Genomic DNA, 18,109 nt, shown 5'->3' on the forward strand with positions numbered 1-18,109 from the left:
ATGCAAATTCGATGAGCGACGTCTCCATGCAAATTCTAAGCAAAATGTTCAAAAAAAATCGATAAACAAGGAGCAGTTCGGTGGCCGATAGCAAAGACAAAAAGTTATTTTGAAGCTGTTAGGAGATACCAGATCACCGACTAAAATTTCTGAGTTCAGCGGCTCGAGGTCTGGTCTTCTGTAGGCCAAGATGTCGGCTTTCACGGCGAGTAAAACACCACCACCTCTTTTGCTGCTTTCCCTATCCTTTCTGAAGATTGTATAAAAATCAGCAGATAAGATTTCATTGTCTAGGTAACCATCATGAAGCCATGTTTCAGTAACAGCGACCACATCCAAATTGTGTCCATAAACTAGCCCTTGAAATTCATGTAACTTATTGCAGAGAGAGCGGCTATTCAGGAGTACACAATTCAACTTTGCATTTAGTGAAGTAGAACTGTTACTTGAGATTGAAATAGCAGGGCCAGGATTCAGCTGGGCATCGCCACTAAGAAGTAACCGTGTTTGATTGAAGCAGCTAACTGCGTTAGGATAATAACTAACTCTGGAGGGTAGGAACTTTCGCTTACGATGTAGGCCAATAACAACATGGCGTCGTAGATCATTCCACGTGGAATCCAAGAGGGGTAGAAATTTCGCTGTCGAGAGACCTGCAGTGTGCGTCCGTTCAGGTGTAGATGTAAAAACACCGTAGTGCTGCGGGAAACACTGATTTGTTTTGCTCCCAGATAAAGCGCGAGTCCAGAATAGGATGAGAAGGACGGAGCTCAAACAGCCGTGGCCGCCATGCATGTTCGAGTATTCCTGATTACTCCTGAGTATTCGCCATGCATGTTCGAGTATATATGATGAAATGACGTCATTTAAACTGCCTAATGGCCTTGGATCCGGTTAACAGCTTCAGATTCTGAGTGATATCCATGGTAAAATTCTTTTTAAACAACATTTTATACAGTTTAGGCCAAGCAGAATAGGACATTAAGTTCAATTGTAAAAAAATGAAAATCTTTTTAAGTTTACTTGTTGCCGTGGAAACGGAAATGGGCAATGAGTCCACAACTGAAATAAAAGTCACTGAAAATAAAGTTTTCCACTTCCTAATTTAAAAAAAATATGAACCACAATATACGTTGTCAGAAAAGTTCAATCTTGTAGATCACTCTAGCACTGGCTTGGGTTAATTATTCAGGTCATGAGTTTCAATTAGCTCCCTTGATGAGTCTTCTTTGTTCTGTATCACCCAATCTGAAGTCATCCTAGTACCAAGCACATTGGAGACTTGTCCTTTTCGCATCAATCAAACATCATCACTTAAATGTAAACAAAGGCTCATGTTTAATTTTTGGACAAAAATAGTAGCTAATTTATTTTACCTAAAGCATATAAGGTTTCCATGACAACCACAATCAGTTACTTGATACATTAATATTAGTGCATTGTTCGGAACTAAACCGCACGAACGTAACCGAAAAGAGCGTGTATAAGGAAAGTTGTTTCATATTTTTCCTATGGTTATAATTATAATAATAATAATAATAATAGTAATAATTTATTTATATTTCAATGATCAAAAGCGCATTACAATATTAAACAGAACGCAAAACTTATGTCACACATTTGCTAAAAGAAGCTAAATCAGTTCTCGCTGAATTCATCGATCAAAATGCTGATCGTCAAGGAAAGGTATTTCGAGCTGTGAAAGACCTTTTAGTGGAAGAGAATACACTGTGCTTTTCAGACTACTCGGATACTGAAATCAGCGCTTGCAAATGACTTAGGGAAGTACTCTGTGTAAAACGTTTCTCGACTACGAGATGAGTTTGATCAATGTACTGTCCCGGATGATAGTGATACCAATAGCGATTCACCAACTCCATTATTTATTGAGACATTTGCGCCACTGACGGAAGACGATGTGTGCATGCTTATTGCGAACTCTAATCTACATCTTGCTGCCTCCATCCTATCCCCTCACCTCTACTAAAGTCCTGTGTTGAGCCTCTTATTCCAGTGGTTACGGAAATAATTGACATCTCGTTGGATTCAGGAATTTTTCCTGTAAGCTCGAAAGAGGCTGTGGTTATACCTCTGCTGAAGAAATTGGGTCTTGATTCAGTGTTTAAGAACTTGCGTCCCGTGAGCAATTTGGCCTACATCCCTAAGCTTACAGAGCGTGCTGTATTTAATCAGTCATAAGACCACATCGTCCGGTCAGGTCTTTATCCGCTGTCGCAATCTGCATAGCGTCGACACCATAGTACGGAGACAGCGTTAGTCAAATTCGCTTATGATATTCTTTTAAATATGAACTCGCAGCGTGTTACTCTACTTGTCCCCTTAGATTTAAGTGCCGCATCCGACACAGTGGATCATGGATCAAGCTTCGGCATACACGGAGAGACTCTAGAGTGGTTTTCGTCGTACTTGTTAGGGCGTAGCCAACGTATTTTGTTCGATGGGATTAAATCAGATAGCTTTGATTTGCGCTTCGGTGTTCCACAGGGAAGATATCTAGGTCCGCTTCTTTTTGTGGTTTACGCCTCAAATCTCTTCGAGATAATACACGCGCACCTACCTAACGTTCATTGCTTCGCTGATGACACTCAACTCTACTTGGCTTGTAATCCCAACAGTCCGACGGATCAGGCAGAGGCGGTGTGCGTCATGGAAAGATGCATTAGTGACTTAACAAAATGGATGTACCAGGACAAACTAAAAATTAATGATGATAAGACTGAATTTCTTATTATCGGATCTAGACAACAACTGTTGAAAATTAATCCTTGTACAGTCCGTGTTGGCACAACAGACATTAAGCCCGTGTCTGAAGTGCCCAATCTTGGCTCCTGGTTTGACTCTAACTTCTCCATGTTTACCCATGTTTCCAAGTCTTGTAGCGCGGCATTTTTATGAGACGTTTACCTTTCGCCATCTTCATCGTCACTGTCGTCAACGGATAAAACATCGTCGTCTTCATCAAGCCTGTTTGTAAAATCTTTAGCTCAGTACATTTCCGGCCATTGACAATAGAGGAGCTCTATGAAAGTTTGCAGGACCTACTGCACTGGCAAGATAGTAGTTCTAGAACTACTTGCGAAGCCGGGTGACCGCCCATCCAGTCTACGACCAGTTTGTTATCTTCATTACATCAGCCAAATCCCACTGGCGATGGGATGTCTGGGCACCTTTGTAAACTTCGTCTCCAGACAGCAGCCTGGTAATTAACTTGCAGGGTTGCAGGGTGGCAGCTGGTTGGATTGAGCGTCTCCCCTCTTCAAACAGAACAGTCGGTATCGCAGCTCGTTGATGTCAATTTTCCCAGAGTTTCTGCAGTACATGGCACATGTAAATTTCTGAAGACTATGGTACAGGTGATCGGAAAGATTCCAGTCCATACCCTGTTGCTGGAGAATTTCTTGAAATTCAGCATTTCGCTTTACAATTCGATACCCTGCTACCTTTCTCCGTCCGGCAAAAGCACTAACAGTGTAGCACGCAGTGCATGCATGAAAGCCAGGCAGTGATATGCATACACTTGCTCCAATGCTGCTAACTACAGTAACTCCTGAGATATCCGTGTACTTGACTCTGGTGTGTGAAACACATTTAAATAATACTGAAGAAGGAATAAAAAGCTATTGAAGGCCAAAAGAAGTATCAACACATCAGTGTTTTCTGGTACTGTGACGACCGAAGCAAACTTCGATCTGGCTGCATGAGCTGCATGTAAGAGGCCTCGGGTACCAGCCTCCCCTCGGGTTGATTCAAGCTTATTGATAGGCTGCATTATTCCAGACGATAACTGGTAACATAGTAAATGGTTTGAATCCAGGAGTGTCAGTAGTTTGTATAGTGTGATCGTCCGGGTGAGGGTAGTTCTGAAAAGAACTGTTGTTGGTGACTGACGTTTCGACAACCTGAGCGGAAGTCATCTTCAGAGTCAAGTCACCCGGACGATCACACTATACGAACTGATGACTGGTAACGTGCTTTGCAATACGTGACAACCAGAGTCTTTCCTAATGGCTTATTTGTGTACTTTTCTTTCTCTCACTCGCTGGTTACAAACACTTTGAATGCTTATTTGTTCTTTGAGCTACACAGGAATCTTCTCCACGGTTGAACCTTGTGTTAGTAGTTATAGAGTGAGGCTTCTGCGCCGAGACGCATGCGTAAGGTCGTTTGGGGTGCTGAGGGGCGTTTATGACGTCATAATCCCCTAGCGGATTCCGCTTGCGGAAGATCACATCATTGGGGTGAGGGGTGTTTGCGTAAGGTTCTTAGGGCATTGATGATATCATGTTTCTACTGTAGGGTAAGGATATTTCCCCTTTCGGAAGATGACATCATCGGGGTGAGAGGTTAAAAATAAATTGATGGCATGGATTAGTTTTAGGGGATGACATCATGAAACGGAACCCCTGTCCAGTTTGGCCCATTATTGAATAGGATAGAAAGAACAACATTTCAGCAGGGTAAATTCGTAACAGAGAAAAAATATACATTATTATTATTATTATTATTATTATTGCTTAATTAATTTTCTGCCTGGGCAACACTAATTATGCGGATGAAATGGAACTTATCAGTGTATGGACCATCAATTTGTATTTGTCTCGATATTTAAATGGCGTGATTACTATTGGCTTTAGTGCCTTGGGCAAAGTCTATATCGATCGCGGATTCATCAGCCATTTTAATTATAAGAATCTATGATTGTGAACAAATCGATTTCTGTTTGGTCTATTAACAAAATCGACAGAACAAAACGACTATTTGTTCAAACACAATAGAGTTTTCCACTGCTTCTTTGTTATTGCAAAATAATCTCCCTGGGGTCATTAACGCGTAAAGTTATGTAAGTCGACAAGATCGAGGAAATGAACGAACAAATGTTTTTTAATTGCCGTCAACTAATCCTTAACTATTTACAAACTCAGAGCTCTAATTTGTGAAATGATCGTTACAAAGTCCTACAGCTTGTTCTTTCAGAGTTATTTTGCATTCGGCCTTCTGTTGGTTCTCTCCTCTCGCTGCGATCTTCAAAAAAGTAAATGAATTGACGCTTACGTGAATCTACTGATAATGGCAAAATGCCCATTTTCTCACCCTGATTACGATCATGATTTTACCTACTTGATTATTCATCAATTGAAGCATTCATAAAATTTGTGTTGAAATGCATCTTCATTCGACAGAAGCAATAAAATCACCTGATACGCTGCGAGAGCTGATGCGTTTGCGTGTTTTCGGTAGCATGCTTTCCACGTACACGGCGTTTAATGACCATTAAACCTTTTGTATTCGACAAAGAAGCTCACAAGGCGAATCATTGAAGTGCATTTAGTGTAAGCATGAACGCAAGGCCTACTCTGAAACTTAAGTCGCCGTAACTTAAGGCGACTTTAGGCGACTTAAACACGGAGTGAGCCTATATAAACGAGGCTGTTCAGCCTGCCAATCACAAATCCCAACGGTTCACCCATGCTCCCATTTGATTGGTTTATTCACTCAGATCTAATTTTAGCGCTACCGAGTTGCCACAAAATTCTGGAGGGCGATCGGGTGTAATTTTCCGTTTTGTCTTGGAAGGAAGGAATTTCTTTTGAATTAAACAAACGACAGTTTCAGGAGAAGAGTTTAGAAAGATAATTGACTTGCGAAAGCAAAGTTAAAATGCTGTGTCTTGCACTTTTGATGCCAGAAAAGATCAAAGCCTCCTTGGAACTACCTCATGGTATGTCTTAACTATTCGATTTAGTTGTGTCCTTCGCCTCTCTCGCAACTAATGAGTGCGACCGACTTGGAATGTAATTAGGTGAGCGTCTGTATAGCAACAAGGACTCCTGATCGAATCATGTAACACTTTTTAGACAATAATACAAGCCTTTGATGTACTTTTTGGGAAAGTGTTAAAGTTTTTCTATACCTTAGGTAGGGATAGACTTCAATAGGGATTGACCTTTCATTTGAATTCTTCTTTAAGTCCTAAGATGAATGAGCTGTTCAGTGGGTGTTTTAAGATATCCAATATGTGAAATCCATACCCTATAGTATAGCTCTTTGCTGAAAAAGGTACCCTTTTGGATGTTTGTAGTGTTTGTGTTTGTAGCGGAGCTCCGGCGGCCCGAAGGGTTGCCAAACGGAGCCTCATACTCTTATAGGAAAGAAAAGGAAACCCATGAATGGATTTTCTCATGGTTATCATGGCTAACGGTATTGCTCGTGGGCGCGTACGCACGACGGCGACGACGACGACGGAGTCGCGCAACATGACGGCCATACTCCAGCTAATAGGTTGACAGAGACATGCACCCTCGGTTTGTAGCGGAATAATGTCATCTTTTCTTGGCAGGATTTTTAAAGAAAAGGAAACTCATTTCTCTTTGTTATGTCGACAAACGATGGTGGAGGTTGATCTAATTAAAAAATTAAGATAACAACAGCCAGTAAGAATTTACAGGTAAAGGAGTAGCGAAGAAGATTGCGAAAGAGAGCGGCCCAGCACTGGGGAAGGAGGCGAAACAGTACTGAACAATGCCGTAAATTATAGCGATTCAAGGGCTAGAGAAAAGAGATGAAATAATACCGAACAATGCCGTGAAGCAAAGCTAACGAGGGCTATAGAAAAGAGGCAAACGTGCCCGACAAAGTAACTCAGAGGACTGCAGAACTTCCCAAGTTTTAAATTCGCGCGACGTGATGCTGTGCAGAAAATTTACATGATTTGGTCAGGTGATGAACAAGACAAATCAAACGTGCCTGAGTGTTTAGAGAAATTACAAAACACAGTATTGAAACAGCGGAAAATAGTGGTTGATTCGTTGATCCATCGAAAAGATTAGTTCAGTTCAGTCTTCACAACTTTTGCTGCAAGTTTCTGCCTGGAAGATTTACACTGGCTGAAGTAAATTGCCAACTTGCGGTAAGTGACTTTTGTTATGGCGTTTGCTATGAAAATTAACAAGTTGCCTCGGTGATAAAAGCTTATTTTTAACTGGAATTCTTTTTAGAATCGTCCTTATTTGAAGCCATGCTGTGAGACATTTTATAAATTACATCGTTTTAATTTCGCTCATGTCTAAACGATAACATGTGAGTCGCTTTGTGGAGGTTGTTGTAAGTTGTAAGCAAATTCAGTTCTCTGTCGATTTTCGTCGTCAACAATTTCACGTCTAAAAATAAGCTTAACCAAAACCGTATTTGTAAACACGGCCGAGCGAGTTTTAAAGTTTTCTCTGTGTTGGTTGGCAGAGCCGCTTCCTAGACTGCTAAAATTTCTTCTTCTGTTGCTGAAAACCAAGAAAGGTCTACAAACCATTTTAAGCCGAAGCGAACAGGATTTCCTAAATTTACTTTTGACGTTCCTATGTGAATATTTGCATATTGTGATGACAAAGTATGGAGATTTCCCCGTTTTGTTAGTTCAATTTATTCGGTTTGGCGAAATGTTTGGGTGAATTCCCAGGTTAATTTGGTTGAAGACTGGTAAAGCTTTCGCCGGTAAAATGACTGCAAAGTTAAATTAAGCCGTCCGCAAAAATACACACTGTAATATTCAAATTTAAGCGTGAATAATTATTAAACTTTACTGAACACCGCAAGCTTAAAACGAATTTTCTTTAATAATTATCCTTTCTTTCATTCGGTCACCCTTCACTAAGAGGGGATTTGCTGTTGATACTCAGATGTAGTGATATGCATATTGTGTTTATAATGTAGATTTCCTCATTTTATTTTGTTGTCTATCCAACTAATTCGGTTTGGTGAAATGCTTATATACTTCAAATGTCGAGTAGACGATTATGCATGTAAATCCAGTCTGCAGTTAAAGCTCTACTTTGATTTTGATTTGCTATTTCATTTTATTAGTGCCACTGCTTTTGGTTAGGGGTACATGGACCCTATTTTCTTAATGAGAGGCTATTCCCAATGCGGTATTTACACTTAATATGGAAAATGTTCCTAAAAAGTGAGATAGTACTAATTAAAAAAAAATGCTAAGAGTTTTACTAGGTAATGAACAGTGTAAATGACATGCGTTCAAGTTCTTGCCCTGACCATTTCTCGGTAATAAAAAATAACTTTTACATACATATATACACAATTTAGTTGGTGAGAGCGCTCTCCGCTCTCCACTCTAGATCTCTCTCTCTCTGCTCTCTTCTTCGCTCTAATTTTTCATTAACTGACTTCTTAACCGAATGTCACTGACTGTTTTCTTTGTTGTGCATACATACCTTTTTGCTCGTAGAAGAAAGTTTCAGTTTCTTCCTGGCTGTTTCCTTTGTCCTGTCCGGTACCAATTCTTTCGTGATATAACTTTGTGAATTTTCTATTCTCCTTAAGTTTTATCTCGTCAGGGCAATAAAATGCACTCTCACAGTGTTCAATCATTGTTTTCAGTCGCTACAATTTTCAGGAAAAAAGCAATAGTTTTCTTAATTTCCTTTTACTTTGTGTTAGGACCTTTTAGCATGCCCGTCATTGGCTCTTGGGCATTACGGGAGAATAATTTTCAAGTAAAGAATTAGATTCGTTTTAGTGTTAGGTATCTTTTGTCAATTCCCTATTCTTAAATTTATCTCGTCAGGGTAATAGAATGCACTCTCACAGTGTTCAATCATTGTTTTCAGTTACTACAATTTTCAGGAAAAAAGCAATAGTTTTCTTAATTTCCTTTTACTTTGTGTTAGGACCTTTTAGCATGCCCGTCATGGGCCCTTGGGAGAATAATTACAGGAGAATAATTTTCAAGTAAAGAATTAGATTCGTTTTAAGTATTAAGTATTTTTTGTGAATTCTCTATTCTCCTTAAATTTTATCTCGTCAGGGTAATAGAATGCATTCTCAGAGTGTTCAATCATTGTTTTCAGTTACTACAATTTTCAGGAAAAAAGCAATAGTTTTCTTAATTTCCTTTTACTTTGTGTCAGGACCTTTTAGCATGGCCGTAATTGGTCTTTGGGCATTACGGGAGAATAATTTTCAAGTAGAGAATTAGATTCGTTCTAGTGTTAAGTATTTTTAAATTATTATGAATTAGGTATTTCTTTTTATTTTTTATTTTTTATTTTAGTCGCACGTGATGTTTTATGATTTTACCGACGTATACCATGTAACGGTAAATAATGCACTAGAATTAGCCAATCGGAGTGTGCATTATATCGGCTTTAAACACAAACCATATTTAATAAATATACGTTAATGATATTTTTATGACAGAGAACTGGACAGGGCAAGAACTTCTCCTTCTGTAAAGTTATATATTAATTCCTCTCAGTGCTTTCAAAATGTCTCAGGAACCTTTATTTTTGATAGTCCATTATTTTCCGTCATACCTAGCACAGAGGCTCACCAAATCCTAACTAATAACTAACATGTGTGTATCTCTGGCCTTTGCCATGTACTTCATGTATATTCTGTTATCCTGCCTCAACTGCTAGAAACAATTTTGACAGAGCTGTTTCAACAGTTTCACTTAAATTGATTTCCAGTAACAGCGCTACATGTAGCAGTGTTATTGAGTGTGAACTTTATGGAAGGTTTTAAATTTTTAAATTTTTTTAATTTTTTATGATTAAAGAAGACAACAAAATATACATGTGTATACATAACCTGAAGTTGGTGCTGGTTGCAAATCGTAGTTCATAATAGTCATTCTATTACAGGTAAGGGGAAAAGTTCAGAAAGTGTAGAACATCTCTTCCCCCAGCGCACCTTCTGTCTACAGGTGCAATAATTGAGAGGTTATATTATATATACGAAGACTAATGTAAAGTTATAAACTTAATATTAAAATCTGACATTTGAACGCCTCCTTTGTTAAAATTAGTCACGATTTAATTGCTGTCACTCCCTGTGAATTCATAAAGATTCCAGAGGTAAAATATCACCTAATGTGGAAGTCCTGTCTTCAAGTGAGGTAAAATGACACAAAAAAGTTACAATAAAAGTAAAAAGAATTGTGAGTGTTGATATGGTGTACATTGTACATCATGTAAAGGTATTTGGGGAGATTAGCATAACGTGCTAGTGGTCGGACGTGTTTTTCGTTGCTCCTCGAAATGGCGGAGTAACAAGCGACCACGTTCCCGAAGCTAATCATTGAAATGCCTGAAGATAGTGGAAAACCTAATGAGCCCAAAAGAGGAAGAAGTAGGAAACGTCAAAGAGGAAGCAACTCTAAAACGGACGAAGAAACTAACGATTCTGACATGATTTGTGGCCAACATGGCGACCAAGTTGACCAAGACGACGATCAGACAAGCGCTGTTCGCTTTGAAGAAATTAATCAGAAGCTTGGCAAGCTTTTGGCTGTTTGTGCTCTAATTGAAGACCTTAAGACCCAGTCAGCGCTGCTAAAGTAGGAAAATACAGAGCTAAAGAAATCGTTACAATGGGCGACAGACGAAGTAAACGATTTGCGAAACAACCAGAATGAAATGAGAACCGAACTAAACAGCTCCAGAGACATGTTGCAATATACCCAGCAAGATCTCCAGATGCAGACCATACGTAACATTAAAATTGAAGCTCAGTCAAGGCGAAGTAACATTAAGTTCTTTGGAGTGCGAGAAGCAGAAGCTGAAAGTAACCCGTACGAAACAGAGAGGGTCGTAAAACTTCTTCTTGTCAACGAGCTCAAATGCGGGTGTGGACAAAACGTGGGGTAGGCCATGGCCTAGGCCAATGGCCCAGGCCATGATGTAGGCCACGGCCTACCCTGTGGCTTACCCTATGGCCTACCGGTGGTCAGATTTTTGAAAACATAAACAAAACATCAGTAAGAGTCGAATGGGTAAGGTGGCATAAAATTATATCCCTCGTGCTTTCTTGTATCCCTCTAATAGGGGTATACGAAAAGTCACTACCACCAGCACTAACAGTCACTAACGCCGTTCATTATATGTTTACACTAGCACTCCACAATATATTACAAACTGGCAACCGGTCTTACAGCCAACTACAGAAGAATTTATAACAATTTATATACCCAAATTCTAATGCTTGTTACACCGGTGGCTTTGTCATCACCGCAAAAATTCTCCAATTTTATTCAAACCAATTTATTAAGATTCGAATATGACAACCCCGTTTAAAGCATCTTTTTGCTCACATAATGCCAGAGGTTTAAACCAAGCGCGACAGAGACGACAGTCGTTTAGGTGGCTTCATAATTATAATATTCCTACAAGAAACTTACTCAACACAAAATGTTGAAGGCTGAAGTAAAGCCAAGAAAATAAATAACAACAAAATAATTTTTCCCCATATTTATTTATTAGACGTTGCTGAAGTGAATTATTTCTATCATCATTCATAATATCTGGATTCCGGATTCTGGTTTCCGGTTCCGGATTCCGGTTTCCAGTTTCCGGATTCAGTGTTTTACGGTTGCCCTTAATGATCCACGTGCATGTTAATCTTGAATAATCTGAAATTTCAGAGAGTTTAAAAATACACTAGGTAACATACTCTGTACATACATGCAAAAGGTCAATAATTTATTGCTTAAGATTGTAATGTTTTGTTTGGTTTCTCGGTATTTACAGACAACTTGATGGGATTATAATTTGTGCACTAAGTTCACTGAATAAACTGACTTGGAAGTTGAGTTCTGCAACCCATCCTGTGTGTAGTGATATCATAGCTGCTACATTGTGACAGATACACTGTTAGTATTACAATATTAAGAAACACATATATTAACTAATTATTTAAAATGCCCGTTAAATTAATCAGTCTTTCTTAGAGATAATTTACTCATGGTTTATTTAAATAATTGCCTTTTGGCTTTAAAATGATATTTATTGTGCTTTTAAATCGATTTTGTGATAATCTGCATTGGACATGGCATAAATTAATATTTTGCCAACACGAAATGGAGAACTGGGTCTTAAGCAAAGTTGCAGGATTAGTATTTTTGTAGAAAGAAAGGGTTGAGAACTTTGTGACATTCTACAGACCGCCTTGCCATTCGCAACGTCCAATAAGGTTAATTTGTTCCCTACTGTTGTACAAATAGTGTTCTCTAATTTATAAATTATTTCAATCTGTTGTTTAAATGATTGCCTTACAACCCCATGTCCAGCTTTGGTGCATGTAGGATGTTAAATTATCTTAATTGATGTGTCAATCAAAACATATCTTGGATATGCTGGGCTCTTCTGACAAATGTACCTATACCTCATAACCTTTCAGTGCATTTGGTTGTGTAGTGCAGAAAAAATACATGTACATAATATAACTTACTCTTCGGCAGGTTTCTTTCACAGGTCACAGGTCACAGGTCACAGGTCACAGGTCACAGGTCACACTCAAAACACTCAGTAAAACTCGCGATGTAACAATTACCCGAGATTCCCAAGAGGTTTATCGATGTTTCCACTCAACAAACCCTAACTTAAAATGTTTTACTGTATAATTTTAATGAAAAAAATTCTAGGGGTGGTATATGTACGAAATGGGTTGAAATGTAGCTTTCAGACATGTAGTGTTAATATATTTTATCGTAATAAGATAATTCATTATGATAGCAAATTGAACTGTTTTATTTCTCTCTTTTTTTGAAATCTTTACAACGAGTATGTACTAAACAGAAACAAGAGGGTCCCCTATACCTCCTCTGAAAACAATTTCACGCATAAGTAATTGGCCTTTTCACGCATCACAAAAAATTCGAAAACAGTTTCACCTTCACAGAAAAAAGGAAGCAATCACTTTTCACGTAAACATGCAAAGGCTAAATCATGTGTCACATAAGAATACAAATTTTATCCACGTTTCTCAAAACATACAGAACCCTCCATTTTGATGTATCGAAATGCCGTGTGTGACACATCGTGACAGACTAGATTCTAGGCCCTCCTGGTTCACTGTCGCTGTGGTTAGTTTCTCAGTCTTCCAGCCGTAAGCGCGCGGAATGGGCAGGTTTTACATCTAGTTTGGTGTAGTTTACGAGCTTTAATGATGCTAAAATCTCCGAAAAAAGTGAAAAATTATTCCCGCAAAAGTCGTTGGTTCACAAATCACGCGTAAGTAAATGCATAATTCACGGATCAGTGTAAGCCTCTTTCGTTTTCATGTTATATTGAAAGGCTACAAACAATTTATGTTTTCAACAGAAATAAGTCTTGGCTTTCGTTGGATCAATTTTTTTTTATTTCAGTGCTATAGCTGATTTCCCCTATGTGTTTTTCTTTTTTCAGAAAAGAGCCGTTATAGTTACACTTAGGACGCACTTGTGTGCATCTGTTTCATGACGTTTTGGCATATTTTTTGGTGACCTGTGACCTGTGAAAGAAACCTGCCGCTTACTCTTAGCTTACTTATAATTCTTGGTATAATTTAATCATAGCAAAATTAATTAATGGAACCCAATAACAGCTCCTGTAGTCCACAATCTCAGTCGAGAAAAAGAACAAATCACATTGAAATTGAATAATAAAATTATTATTAGAAGCATATCCAAGTATTCATGATCAGCAAAAAAATTATCATAATTACCCTCCATGCCAAAGTGATTTTGCTTATTGCAATCTCCTCCAGCAGGAGGAGACTCCATACAAAAATGAAGATGGCTAAATGTATCTTGGAGGATCAAGTTAGAAAAGAAAACTTTCCAACTTTTCACATATGCATACTATTTTGGTATTTTTGCGAGATTTCATTTGGTAGAGATTTAGGGACTGAGTATATTGTAACCACTGCATTTCAATCAGTCCTCACAACAAAAAAATGTATAAACTTCTTTCGTGTGGGAGTCCCCATGTTTACTAAAAAAGAATATAATGATTGATAAAAATGTCCTGTCTTTCTGAATAAGGTAGGAAAAAACAAGAAATGCCACCAAAAAGCACAGAAGAAAGTTCTGTTATGCGATCAAGATTTTTGGTGGCTTCCCAGAAATCCTTGAAATCATGACTCTATATTTCATAATCACACCATCTTACACCTTGATCTGCTGATGTAATCCTAGTTCCGGCTGAAACTATTAAATCGTTCGCAATGTACCTCACATACATGTTGGATTATTTTCATTAGTAACAACATTCCAAATATTAACTGCTTTTAGGCTTGGCTAAATCTGTATATTATTTTTTACTATAGGGAGTAGCTTTCAACCCCATTCTAGGAGGTCAGGGATGGAAAAATAAGAGTCTAGAAACCAGTACTAGCGGGAGAACTATACTTTATTCGCTACGCGATCCAACATGGCGGACTACAACAACATGCTTTCAACAATCATACGGGAAACTGCTGACCAACACCTCTCCACTTTCGAAAAAAAAAACAAATGAAAGAAGTCGGTAGGTACCCTTAAGTCAGCTAACTAGTCTTCAACAGAACTTTACACTTCAGCAAAACTCTACAGAGTGTTCATAGTCAATGTCTTAAGAATGCCTAGTCTGTGACATAGTCTTTCAGTCTTTCGGAAGTTTGATTATTCTCCCAGATCTCTTCCGCTACAACGGTCTGCAGGAACCTTCCATGGGTTCTGGTTCTCTCAGGGGGGTTTCTGGCATTGCTTCTGCTGTTGTGTTCGGTTGCTCATGGGTCTGCTGTTCTGCTCAGACTCCATCTCCATTCGGAAGACGTCGAAGTGTGTAACTCTTGCTAATATTGACTGTGGAAGGGCTGCCCGAGACAGTGTGTCTGCTGGGTGAAGTGTCGGCCCACTCTTGTAGGTTAGGTCGAATCAATATCGTTGCAGTTTCATCAGCATCCTTTGCAGACGGGCTGGGGCCTTGTTGAATGGCTTCTTCGTTATGGTTTCGAGAGGCTGATGATCTGTGTGGACTACAATGTCAGACTTGCCATATAACCACTGGTCAAACTTCTGAAAACAGTTGCATATTGCCAGGCACTCCTTTTCTATCTGAGAGTAACGCTGTTCTGTGGGACTCATGCTAGAGAATGTGAAGGCAACGGGTTGCAACTTTCCATTATCGTTGGGTTGTGTTATGGGTTATGGGTTATGCCAAGGGCATAATCACTGGCATCCGTCTGAAGTACAACTAGCTTGCGGAGATCGTAGTAGGCTAAGACTGGGGCTGAGGAGATCAGTTGCTTTGCTTTATTGAATGCACTATCCTGAACTTCGGACCAGATGAAAGGTACAGCCTTTTGTGTGAGCATGCGCCAAGGTTGTATCACCGAGCTCAGGTTTGAACAGAAGGGTGACAGATAGTTGACCATGTTGATGAAGCGCAGGAGTGCTGCCTCTGTTGCGGCATCTGTGTTATTGCTGCTACCTTGTCAGGATCAGGTTTCATTCCTTGATCTGAAATAATAGTGCCCATGAATTTGAGTTCCTTGAGCTTGAACTGAAGTTTTGCTGCATTGAGCTTGATGTTGTTTTGGTGACAGCATTCCATCAGAGCAATGAATCTTCTGTCGTGGTCGTTTTGAGCTTCTTCATAGTCGTTTACTTCTCTATATACTAGGATATCATTTGCAATGCATATGATGCCTTCTAGGCCTTCTAGGGCATTTGTCAGCCTCATCTGAACTCTTCAGGGGCGCTGGTAATACCAAAAGCAGACAAAGCCATCTATGTCTGCATCGGGTGTTTCGGGCGGTGGATGGCTTTGTTTACTGTTTGACTTGGGTCTATACACGCTCTGACCTTCTTCGGTGTTTCTTGGATTAGTTCATTGGAGCACCAGGTGTTTGGTTCGTTTATCTTGGCGATAACCCCTTGTTCAACGTAAGGATCCAAGGCTTGTTTTTCGCGCTCTCGCTTTGCTACTGGTATTCTTTGAACTGGCATCTGCACAGGTTGTACGCTCTCATCTACTTGAAAATGAACAGGTGGGCCCAGCTGACCAAGGCCTTGGAAGGTGTCGGCGTACTGGTCTGGAATGTCTTTCTTATGTAACTGGGCAGGAGGTGGAAGCTGTCGCTTTGAGATAACTTTGATTGGCTTAGAGGGCGAGGGTGAAGGATTACACGGTTTGGCCGTGGCCTCATGGAGTTATCGAAGATGGTTGCAAGCCAAAGTCGTCTTTGGTTCTGGAATTGATTCTACATGCTGCGGTGCAACTTCCCATGGATGGGAGGACTGGAACCCTGGGAGGTTTTCGTGTTCAGCACTGGTGTTTTCTACCTTGGAGGATAGGGAATGGATTTCATCTGCGTGAACTTTGATAAGTCCTAGTCTTTCACTGTCGCTCCCCGACATTAGTGCTGGTTTGCATCCGATAGAGGAATCTGGTAGGACTTGAAAGGTGAGTGTTTCATACTTGTTCTGTCTTTTGCAAACTAGATCGACCTGACCTACAGGTTCCAAAGGGTTTGGAGTTTCCATAGGGTTATAGACGGTAGGAGGATCGTTTGAGTTCTGTATCTGGCAGAAGTGAGCGCAGCGTACTGAGGGACATGATGTTGCATGTTGCTGCGGTGTCTGTTTGGAACTTGACTTGAGTGAATGCTGAGCCTGTCGTGGAAAGTGATAGGGCTGGAAGCGGGATGGAAGCGGCGATGCTGTGTACTCGTGCTTCCAAGGAATACGTGAAGCCACAATCAGGATCAAAGGATGTGTCATGTTGCTGCTCCTCCGTGACGTACTTGTCGGTGTAGTGAAGGTCTCGTGATTGGGTAGATGTATTTGCACGTGGGTCGTGCCGCTGGCCACTATGTCGTGAGTCACATCACTGTCCATTTGAGCTCTTTGTGTGTTCCTTCCTACCGTATCGAGTGTTGGAAGCTTTGGATTTGGAATCTGGTACCATAAACTTAGGGTCTTCCAGACAGACTCGGGCGAAATAGTCATTGCCACCACAAGACGAACAGGTCTTTCCTTTAGCAGGACATACTTTCCAAGGGTGGGCACCTTGCCGGTCTACACACCAGAAGCACGTTCCAGGTTCCCTGCGGAGTTTCATCTGGCTGTGTCTGAAGCCTGTCCAGTGCACTTCTGCATCTGTTCCTTTAGACGAATCGACGATTGATTGGTTTATTTGCTTAGCAGACTCTATGGCTCTCGTCTCTGCCGCCACATCTTGCTGGGGTTTTTTTGAGTTGTCAGGTTTCACGTGTGTTTTTAGAAGCTCAGTTCTCGTGTGATCCTCATTGGGACCAAGGATAAATTTGTTTCTAGTGAGTTCATTAGTTAGCTCACCGTAAGCACAAAGGCTGCTCGCTTGTCTTGCATTGACTTCCCACTCTTGTATAGACTCGTGCGAGGTTTGAGATGACGTCCAGAACTTGAAACAGTTGGTAAGAAGTGAACTCCCTGTGGAGCCTGTGGTGCCTAGTTTTTCCTTCCAAGCCCATGGTTTCTTCTTGTCGTCGGTGGGGATTTGAGGTTCTATTGTGTACATAAGTACAGACAAACTTCATCTCGAAATGAAGATCGTAGAGGGGAAATTTCTAGTAAGGGACGTTTGTAGTGATCTGCTCGTTCGGTGACAGGATCTTTGCCAATTTTACGATAGTTGACCTGGATGCAATAATCGTTAAAACAATGCCCAAAATTCTTAAAATGTTCACTCACATTACCCACAAGTTTGAGCTCCGGTCTTGTAAGGTTCGCCATTCTGTAATTCCACTTCTGACACCAAGTCTGGAGGCCAGTATTAGCAGAAGAACTATACTTTATTCGCTACGCGACCCAACATGGCGGACTACAACAACGTGCTCTCAACAATCATACGGAAAACCGCTGACCAACAAAAGTAAAGACAGAAGTGTAACTTGAGAGCTGTTAAAACATTCTTTCACGGAAAATGTATATACCGAGTGGCCATTACTTTTAAGTAGTTATTCAACCTGTACTGTGGAGTGTTCGATCATATTTCCTCTTTTGAGGACCAACATTAAGGAGCTTTACTGGAACATTATATTTCCTTTTCTCTTTCAACTCGATCGTCCTTTTTTGCGTATTGAAGCAGAAAACTCGTTTCTGCTCATCTCGTGTGTGAATGTTAAATTCAAAGTATCTACTTTTGAGGAAGGAGACTTTAACGTTGAAACTTAATGTATGTATTCTTTAAGTTCAACTACTGATGTAGCAGCAGATTTGGTAGCAGATCCAAAGTTGTCGGTCGCCATTACAAACAAGTAGTATTGCTCTTAGCTTGAGTCATTTTCAATCAAACTC

At 40.0% G+C, this 18,109-nt stretch overlaps 1 protein-coding gene and 1 pseudogene across 1 annotated transcript; one reads left to right on the forward strand and one right to left on the reverse strand.

The window, feature by feature from the left end:
• Positions 1-2,307: 2,307 nt before the first annotated feature.
• On the forward strand, positions 2,308-2,916 carry LOC110051697 (uncharacterized). Its single transcript, XM_089282519.1, has one exon. It carries the CDS (start codon positions 2,308-2,310, stop codon positions 2,914-2,916), a length of 609 nt encoding a protein of 202 aa, XP_089138645.1.
• A 12,497-nt stretch (positions 2,917-15,413) lies between these two features.
• On the reverse strand, positions 15,414-17,804 carry LOC149116733 (uncharacterized; annotated as a pseudogene).
• Positions 17,805-18,109: the final 305 nt, after the last annotated feature.

This window comes from Orbicella faveolata, unplaced genomic scaffold (assembly GCF_042242905.1).
Source record: "Orbicella faveolata isolate gen_17 unplaced genomic scaffold, um_ofav_v1 contig_12, whole genome shotgun sequence".
Lineage (NCBI taxonomy): Eukaryota > Metazoa > Cnidaria > Anthozoa > Scleractinia > Merulinidae > Orbicella > Orbicella faveolata.